Genomic DNA, 10,710 nt, shown 5'->3' with positions numbered 1-10,710 from the left:
AAATAAAAAAATTTACAAACGTGTTAATATCATATCATAAACAATGAAGTCAATTAATGCGCAAAATCATTGTTGGAAATAACGTCTTAATTTTAAAGTCAACAAATAGCAATAATTCCATCTGGACCAACAAAGCCACGCGGCATTGTTAGTGCACGAGGAGTTCGCCCTACTTCAGCGCCAACAGAGGCGGCGTCTGGTTGCTAAGTGACGTTGTCTGAAACAGGTTAGATTGTTTCCTCGCCAAGCTCACTCACAGTTACGCTGCCATCATCGCAAGACGCTATCCTTTCGTAGTCTCCTACAAAAATATTGTTTTTTTATTATTTCCCTCTCTCTCTTCCCCTCCTTGTCATTTCGCTCACCAATCAAATCCCGCGAAATCGTCAGCACAGTTCTGTCAAACTCACGTCGTAAAAAAAAAGAAAAAAGTAAGCAAGCGAAAGTGCATAAGCTTTTTTGTTCACTCACGATAATATTGTTATTTTGTTACTCACGATAATAATTGATAATGTAGAAAAACAGCATGATTTTCTCCCATGACAGACGATTTTCACAGTATTCTCGTAAATTGGAATATTTTGGGTGAGACGCAGAGAGTGCCGAGCAAAATGCTCAGATAACGATAATTTATTAAATTATCTTTTGCCAAAAATTGTGATTTTTTCCACACTATGCTATGTTGGAGAAGAAAAAGGTTGATGATGCTTTTCCGCATCACATCGGTGTTAGTGACGATTGTGTTGGGGTGCTGCGAAGCCGAAGTAAACGATTTGGATCCGCCGGAGGTCTACACCGACCAGTTCGTGGTGAGAGTACCGGGGGGAGCCGAAGTTGCGAAAGAACTGGCTCGAAAACACGGATTTATCTTCTTGTCAAAGGTCAGTGACTTTTTTTTTACATTCTATTGTACGCACATCAATTCTTTTTACGAACGCAATTTCATACTCTAGCATGAATGGGTGACTTTTATGAAGCACACTGTTCTCATTTGTAAGATTTCAGGATTGTTTTTGATAAATCGGGGCTCTTTCAAATCTAGCTACAGAAACATAACTAAGAAAACTTAATTTTTTTTTTTTTTTTTGCAAATGATGAGCTAAAAATTTTTTAAAGAAAATAAATACATTTAAAATTTTTGCAGTTAAAAACCTTTAATATTGTTTAAAATCCGATCAACGTTATGCCTAGAATTTTTACTTGATCCTGAAAATTATTGTCATGAGTAAATACTTCTATATTAAAATAACAACTCATCGTATTATTTCTTTCATAAATCACACATAAGAATATATATTCCTTAAAAAAATAAACCTTTTTTTTCTCAGAAAAAAATATTTGTGACTGTGAAACTAGTGCGAATCAAACTATATGTAAATATGTATTTTGAAATGTATTACGAATTAGAAAAAAATATTTTATGTTTTGAAATCTATCAAAATAAAAAATGATGTATTTCAAAATATACTATTTCGAAATATGTTTTCAGTTTTTAAACTTATTTTAAATATATAGGGTATTTTTAAATGTATGTAATAAAATAGTTTATAAAATATGTATCTCTTTGTAATAGTTTATGAAATAAATAATTACCATCAATATTTATATAATAAATATTGGCAAAAATTTAAAAAGAGCATGTTAGATTATTCTAATATTAAAAATTTCCTAACTTATAATTTAATTTGCTCAACTTTATGTTAACACATTACTTTTAGTTAGTTAACAACTTAATAACTGTTTTTAGCTATCATATTTTAGATATTTTACAACATCAATATTTTTGCTTACATATTAAAGAGTAATTAAGCAGTTTAAGAATTTAGGCAAACGTAATAGAAGTTCTTAAAATAAAAAGTTTTCGAACTTATTTACTTTTTTCAGCTTAATGGTAAAGTATTATCTGTTTGTTATCAACTTAATAATTGATTTCAGCTGTTCTTTATCTTTGTTAACATTTAAAGAGTGATTGAAATCAAGCTATACATTTAAAAATATTTTTCGTTTTATTATTCGAATTTAACGGCATTGTAATTCATTTAAGGTTTCAAATTATATTTAAATTCTTGATGGACGATAAATTAATAGCATGTATTTATTGATCTTTGATAACCTCACAAATTGGTGAAACATGATAATTCTACGAAAGAGATAGCTAACTGATCATTAATAACTGACTTATTTTTTATTCAAAATATTAAGCATTATCTAGACGTATATTAAGTGATAAAACTACCTGAGCAATCATTGATGCTAAAACTATTTTATAAACTTTTTAAGGATGTGTTGTAATTATCATTATCTATGTACCCAAATGGTACATAGGAAATCGTAATTCTTTTAAATATTTTTCAAAATTATGACAATAAGTATTTTTAATTTATAATGGCATATTAAAATTTAATGTTTTGTAAACATTTTCTTTTTTAAATTTTGTCTGTCGAAAATCCTAAATCTAATAGACAAACAACAATGCTTAGTAGAATTATAGCGACTGATTTCTTGTGCTTATGCTTTTCCAGTTTATTTTGGTTTATCTTTAACTTTTTGTTTTGAAAATCATTTAAATTTAAGTTCATTATTCAATAATCTACAACATTGTGGAAACATGAAAATTATATTATATAGAAATAATAATATTTTATAAAAAATAATTATACTATCTAAAATAATGGGAAGAATTTCTCTAACAAGGGATATTTTTCATAAAAGGTAAACAAGGTAACTCATAATTTTTTTACAAAACTTTTTATTAGGTTTAAGCTGCTAAGTTTTTTTAAAGACAAAAACAAGTGTACGTATCGTCTCTTATGAAATTTATATAATGTCTTGAACTTAAAATTGCAGGTAAGCAAAAACAAAGGTAAACAAAAACAAACATGCAAAAAAAGGTAACGAAAAAAAAAACGTAAAAAATAAGGCACTGGATATAATAACAATATATAAATAAGTTCAAATAAATTTCCTTGCTATTATATTAACAAAATAGAGCCATAAACATTTTACATACGAAGCATTATTTCATCATAGTACGCGCTTTATTCTCACTCTCCTTAAAATGTTACGTATCAACAAAGATGAAAAATAAAGTTGACGTAAGAAGTCACACTATTGTTTCCTTACGGTTATAAATGTAGAAAGCAGGGTCTTGGCTTCACGGATTTCTGAGTCCATTCAATTCTTACAATGATGAGTTGGAGAAAAGAAAACAGACCGAAAAACGCACGAATTAACTCAGTCTTACGTCAATGAAACGCATTCTCTTTCTGAGGAAAATAGTTTGGTTTAAAAATTTGTAAGAGTGTAGAATTGTTCGCCCCTCTGAGTGGGCACTGTACTTAGACGCTTTTATGATGCATAACATCTTCAATCAATTTTCTCGATTTCTAAGTATTAGAAATTCTAACTAAAAAGTAATTTTCCCTGTTTTCTGTAAAAACATAAAAAGTAACCAAATTAAAACGGGACTCAATTGTCTAAAAATTTCATTAAATTTAATGTATCGTGATAATAAGATGAATTTAATTTCGATATCTCTTACAATTACATTGGTTAGGATTTATTTAATAATGGTAATGAAAGCTAGTGATATTTTTATTTAATCATATTAGAAGTTCGAATAATTTGTGTATGATTTAAATAGTAATTTCAAGCAGCTAAATGATATAAAATATCTTTTAAACGTCAAATGAGAACAAAATACACTTCTAGGCTTTATTTCGGAGGAAAACTGAATTCTATTACTTTTGTGTTTAAAAGCACGGTTCAAATAATATGAGTGAAATGCGCTAGCCTTTGAATGATGACAATTTTCAGATCAGCTATTGTTTAAGGACATGGTCTCATTTAAGCTTTTATATGAATTGAGGAAAAGAGTATGGTCAAAAGTACCAGAATATAGTAAAATTTGCAGTGTTACTAACTCTGCGGGAACACTAAAATGGCTCGTGTGTCCAAAGTGTTTCGGTAATGATTTTCGTAATATTAACAAAAAAATATCATTTTATTATGTTCGATAAAATTTGGTAAATGTGGTAAAATTTGGTAATTTTATCATAATATCTTAGAGAATGGCATAAAAACTATTTATTCAATTAAATTTACCTTTCAGTCTTGAATTTTTTTATTTTTTATTTTTTTATTTTTTTTTACAAAATGTGTTTTAAAAAGAACTATAATTTGGAAAACTGGAATTTATGGTAAATCGTTATCATTTGAACTGAAAAATTATGAAAATTAACTGCATAAATCTGGTATATTTTGGTTTTATTAGCAAGAATTACTGATTTGATTAGAAATGGCAGACTTAAAAACTATTTCGCAAAATGGCGTACGTTGTGCCGCCTTCTGCGAAATAGTTCTTAAATCTCAGTTTTTGGATTTACTTACTTAAAATACAATGTACAGAAAGACTTCAATAATTTGCGATTAATGTTATATACGTAATATACTACATAATTAATTATCATTCAGGTGATTAAACTATTAGCATGCAACGTGGTTTTTCTGTTAGCAATGCTGATTTCTATTAGCCTGCAACGTGATCTTTCACTGTCTCGTTCCCTGGTATGGCTGTTGTAAAAGACAATATGTTTATGTGGATAATTCTTAAACATGTGTAAATTGCATTATAAAAAAATCTCCTGTAGATTACGGTCAGTGACCGGCGAAAAGTTTTACAGTCATTGACTGTTATTATTAAGTAATGGAAGTAGGGTTGTAATGACAATAAAAGCATAGGTCTCCCTTTTCAATTTTTCTGAGTAAAATATATGACTTTAATTAAGAGTTAATTAATAAAATAATTAAATTAAGTAAATTAAGAGCTATGTAATCAAGAGTATTCTTCAGTTAGGCGATTGATGCTGCTTAAAACTCAAGCGATTTGCTTATCAAGACAACACGAACCGCAGAACAAGTCGAGGTACTGTTATTCTGCCATCTGTCAAGTTGTGTTAATGTCACGTGTTGGTTGCTTATGGCAACTTATGGGGATGAAGTTTGAAGGTGAAGTTCTTTTTCGCCGATGACTGGATTCGAACCCGGTACAGAATCGAGACGTGCTTATTTCTTTCCTACTTCACAGTCAGATGTTTTAACCATTATGGGAAATGGTGTACACCCCGACCAGTTAGGAAGCCTCATTTTGTAGAGCTTTTACTTTTCTTTAATAAGGTGGCTGGTCGTATGGATTATCGGTCAATTTTGCTGATGTTCATCGCATTCACAGACGCTGGGTTTCATATCTCAAAGATGGGGGCTGGATCTATAAAGTAACGGTGAACTCTCATTTTATGGAAATTTTTCAGAGTTCACTGTTGCTCAAAGAGTAGGAATCCTCTTTTAAAACGCGTTTTTAAGAATATAATAATCTAGATTTACCTTCCAGGGAAAGACATGCGTTTTAAACATTTATTAAAAAGTTTACCTGTGTCTGCTAATATTTGATATCAATATAATTTCTTTTTTCAGCAAAATATCTCCGATCTTTGGTTCCATTGTAAAAAATTCCTGATAAAATTATGGTAAAATTTTATACTGTTATTTTTACAGTAATATTTATTAAATTCAAAAAAATAATACTGTAAAAATTTCGGCATAACAGATTTTTTTTTAAGTGTGGATTTTACGATAAAAAATACTGTTACCCTCAGTGCCGGTGCCTTTTACCGTAACTTCAAGTATTTTTTTCTTCTGTTGTTTAATTATCATATTTATATTGTACTTACAGATTTTACTTTTTTTTGTTAATAGATAACTAAATTTAATATATAACTTATTAAAATTTCGCTGCAAAATATTATCGCAATTAAATAATGAACAATTATAGAATCGAAAAAAATGCTTGAATGGAAATTAATTAGTTTTATCTTATCAGTTCTTTTACATTTCAGATTGTCAATAATCTAATGTGTACAAGTAATTTTGAAGCTTTACATGCTACGGTTACTATGTTACTTATTTCACTGTTACTTATAATTCAGAATTAAGTTCTAATTTATGCATAATTTGATGCGTCCCGTGTTACATCACATTGTCGCAATATTCAAGCAAATAAATTGACATTAACATCTAAGGAGAAGGGTTTCTCAATTTTGATCTTGTCTGAGTCAGCTGACATTTGGCATTTCAGCCATTGGAACCACCACCCCCTTATTTATTTCATTCTGATTGGCAGATAATTAAAGATCTCCTTCATTGCATCTTTACATATAGTTAGTTTTAAAATGCATTTCGTTTCATATCCCTAAGATGATAGATTTTAACTGAAATTATTAGTTGATTTAAACATATTGAAGATTAAAAAGACACAAAATGAATCAAATTCAATTTTTTAGAAAAATAACTTATTAGGTGACATAACTTAAGAGTGTCAATTTCACTTTTTGAAAAATTTTATAGAAATTTTATTACTTTATATTTTAATTTATTTTATACAAATAAGCCTTAAATTATTTTTCATTCTAAATTTAAAAAAAATATGTAGCAAATTTCATTCAAATTAAACTATTTTTGAAAATTTCTTCCATTTAGTTAGTCAGTGTAAACTTCCATTTATGTATAAAATTTAAAATTCACTTTATTTTAACTACTTAAATAACAATTTATAATTATTTCAATAAAACTGATATGTTTGTACGAATTATAGAACAGTTCAAATACAAATTAATATCCATAATTTATACAAAGTATCTGTACAGATTACATATAATTATGTTTTATATGTACTCTGTATAAATGCACAATTATATATAATATTATGTAGTTATTCAGAGAACATATAATTTATACAGAGTGTCAAATAAGGTCCGTAACCATCCTTTTAATTTTCGTACAGCTGCATCTGAAATTATAAAAGTCGGGTCTAAGCGTAAAGTGGATATGTGGTACAAAATGAAATTATGTACACCGCCATCTTGAAAAAAGCTGCGAGTCAACATTTCTATCTCGAAAACAGAGTGATATGTAGGAAAAAAGTGAATTACAAAAATGCAGAGCATCATAGAATTGGTACCAAAAAAAAAAAAAAAAAAAAATTCATGGACATTAATGCCCAGAAAAGATTCCTTAAAAGCCGTATTTGTTAGTTGAAATTCACTAGTTTGTTGAATGTTTTTCATTATGACGTAAAGAGACGAAGGAGAACTTAAGAGAACCCCCCCCCCCATAAAAAAAGAATAGGTTTATAAAACTAGTTTTCAATTTTTACTAGTTATTAGTATTCCGATGTATTAACTTTTCTTAAGTTATGAATGTAAGTTTATCATTTATGCTTAACAAAATCACTGTCTAAATTTTTCTTCCCAATGAAATTCTTAGTGTAACTAGCATGTAGATTAAATTCATAAAGCGTATGCCTGCATTATTTACAAACTAGAATTTCTATTCGTCTCTCTGACACGTCTTAGAGAATGTGTCCTATGATATCTTGTAAACCTGCGGCCTTCCTCGCCAAAAGTTCTTAAGTATCATTAATGATTGTGGGTTTCATTAATTTCAGTGAGAGTTTCCTGTCAATGTAGGAAGTGGGCAATTGTTGTATGTTAAGTATCCTTCCTTATGTAATTACAATTCCTTCGTTGATTTTTCAGGATTTCTGGTTGGGTTATATTTTATTGTTAAAATTTCCTTTTTTAAATTTTGTTTATTCTAATTACTTTTTTTTCTAATTATCAACAAAAAATTGTTGTTGTTCATTGATATTTTGTTGAAACTTTTGTTTGCTATTAGATTTTAATTTGTTTGTTCCTTACTGAAATATCGTTGATACATGCAATTTCGCGTAGATTCTAGAGCGTCACCCAGAAACTAAGTGTCCTAGGTTCGAATCCCAGCGGTAGTTGGCTGATTCGAATTCTGCTCTCGGCTCCCACGCACCTCAGTTCGAATGTAAAATATCCTCAGTGGTAGATGGGCTAGAATCCCCTTTCTGTCGGGATTACCGTAGGAGGTCATGGTGGAAGGTTTTTTTCCTCTTAGTAAACCAAATGCGGGTTAGTTCCATTAAAAAGTTCTCCACGAGAGCTAGTTAGTCCCAATACTTGATCAAAGATCTCCCTCGTCTTTAGGGTTGGGTTTAAAATTACATGACTACGGAGTTGAATATTAATAGCCGTTAACTCAGAAATGGGTCGTCCGTTCTACGCTGGTTAAAAAACAAAATAAAATACTCATTATTCATTATTATAAAATATTAGCTCATTATAAACTTCTTCGTCCATCAGTATTCAGTACAGGCCAGAGCTGTACTAATTAGTCGTCTTCATATGGCTCGATCAGACATTAGATTTCACCATTTACTGATTCCCATGGTTTTGAGATCTTTTTCCACAAAATTAATCAATCTGGTGTTTGGCCTTCCCCTTTTTCGGTTGCTTGTAGAATTTTCAAAAGTCAATATCTTAACTAGGTCCACATTGTCCCTTCATTAGATGTGACCCAGCCATCTTATTATATAGGAACTAACGACAGAAATTATATTCGGTTGTTTAAATTTTCTGTATTTATAATTGTACCATTTTCATAATTGTACTGAATCCACCAGACACTGTTTTCTTCAACAGCTTCGAAGCTGGCTTTGAGTATTTTTTCTTGCAAATATTAGTAGTTTATTTTCTTCAGTTTTATTTAAAGACCAGCATTCACTGCCATAATGTAATATAGTTTTAATAAGAGTATTATATAAATTAATGATATTTTCAATTGGAATGAGCTTTGAATTCAGTTGGTTTCTCAGCCCAAAATGACACCTATTAGCCATCATTATCTTGTTACTAATTTTTGATTTGATATCATTATTAACTGTAACAATTGTCCCTAGGTATTTGAACTGCCTGCACCTTCAAATGTCATGAGTCACGAGAGGTAAAACCTCAAAATTTCAATTACTGATTGTCATATAAATTTGGTCTTATCCTAATTAATAGTTAAATCTAAAGTTTTAGCAGAAGCCTCTATCATGGTAAAAGCCTCTAAGACAGCATGTTTGGTTCGTCCTATTAATTCAATATCATGCGCATAAGCCAATATCTGAGCAGATTTTTGGATAATTGTACTCCTAGTATTTATAATGGCATCTCTAATAACTTTTCCCAATGCAATGTAAAATAGCATGCAAGATAGGGTGTCTCCTTGTCTTAAACCTCTCTGTGTGTAAAAATATTTGATAGTTTAAACACAAATTTTCTGTATTTTACATCTTTAAAGGTCATTTTTACAAGGTTAACTAACATTATCAACTAGAGTTATTAATATTACGTTGTTAAAAATAGAAGGAGATATCGTTGGATTAACTTATAAATTGAAAAAAAAAGAAAGAGTTTGCCTTTTTGTATGAAGAATACAGAAAATATTACTTTCAGGATTACAGCTAACTTGAATTAATGATGCTAATACTCAGGAAATTAAATAATATTAATGAAAAAATAAACTTAAAAACATTAGATTTTAAGACTGGCCTTTTTAATAATATTTCAATGCATAAAGTATACAAAATAGTACTGATGCAATTATTGAGGTGCTTAGAGTACTACGTACATTTAAAATCTTCGAGAAAAATATGATGAAAATATTTCAATACTCACCATGTATCACTGTTATTTTTTTACTTGTTTACATTATTTTTGTTAGTTTTACGTCTTGCGCCTTAAGGAAATAAACGATAAGTAAATAAATAGGGCATTTCTAAAAAGAAACCAAAAGTTATGTCGTTTCAGTCTGTTAAGCTTATTATTATGAGAAATCATAAAACGGGGAGTGGATCAATGAAGAGATTAGTGGTTCTTCTCAGCTTACAGCTTCCGGGTGATATGTAAAGAACTTAATTTGTCTATTGAAATTACTGAACTTGAGCTCATTGCTTTGAAAGATTTTACACGAAGAAAGTGATAGATGGGAATTCTCTGGAAAAATTCTTCTTATAATCGAATGATCTAAATAGCAGATCTATATACCGCAGTCCCAACGTGAAAAGGAATGCATTGAGCTAGAAAATGTAACCCGCGAGGCAAAAGGAAAATGCAAAATAAATTTTTAAATCCAATATTTATCAAAGATATAATGTTTATGTTATTAGAAGCATTTAATTTCTATTGAAATTTTGCCATTAGAATATCGCTTATAAATATTATTTTCCTTTGAAAATAGCATTTTTGTATTGTATTGAAATTAACCGCTTTGTGAATTGTTAAATATTTTTATTTTTTGTTTTTCATTGATAAGATAAATCTGTATGCGCCGGTACTTTTAACCGTAAAATGTTTACTGTAACATGTTATGGAACAAAAAAAAACTGATATACCGTAATTTTTACAGTCAAAATTACCGTAAAATCACTGAATTACTTTAAATAAATTAATATTGCTGTAATTACGGTATAATATTTTACAGTAAAACTGAGTTTTACCAGAGATTGATTTTACGGATGATGCACCTAAAGTGCTTGTACTTTATACCGTAATTTGATCTGAAATTTTTTACACTGTGCAAGATGCTGTAAGCTTCTTAATAAATCAATTTCTTTTTTTAAATGTGATTTCTTAAATCTTGTTTTCATAAATTGTTAAGAACATAAAGTGATTTGTCTGCTAAACATTATTTGGTGATTATTTTTTGAGTACTTCATTATACAACTCGTTGACATTGTCTTTGATTTTATTACTTCAAAACAATAAATTTCGAATTAAGTTCAATTTAAAATAAAATTAAATA

At 29.1% G+C, this 10,710-nt stretch overlaps 1 protein-coding gene across 1 annotated transcript in view; it reads left to right on the top strand.

Moving 5' to 3' along the window:
- The first annotated feature begins 249 nt into the window (after nucleotides 1-249).
- The window catches only part of LOC139426087 (uncharacterized), a 183,565-nt gene continuing 173,104 nt past the window's right edge, over nucleotides 250-10,710 (top strand). The window contains exon 1 of the mRNA XM_071183760.1: nucleotides 250-881. Within this exon, the coding sequence (XP_071039861.1) occupies nucleotides 675-881 (207 nt within the window). The 5' untranslated portion in view covers nucleotides 250-674. The remainder of the gene's footprint in view (nucleotides 882-10,710) is intronic.

Source organism: Parasteatoda tepidariorum, chromosome 7 (genome assembly GCF_043381705.1).
Source record: "Parasteatoda tepidariorum isolate YZ-2023 chromosome 7, CAS_Ptep_4.0, whole genome shotgun sequence".
Classification (NCBI taxonomy): Eukaryota; Metazoa; Arthropoda; class Arachnida; order Araneae; family Theridiidae; genus Parasteatoda; species Parasteatoda tepidariorum.
The sequence above is the reverse complement of the archived record's forward strand: the minus strand, read 5'-3'. Positions and strand labels throughout refer to the sequence as shown.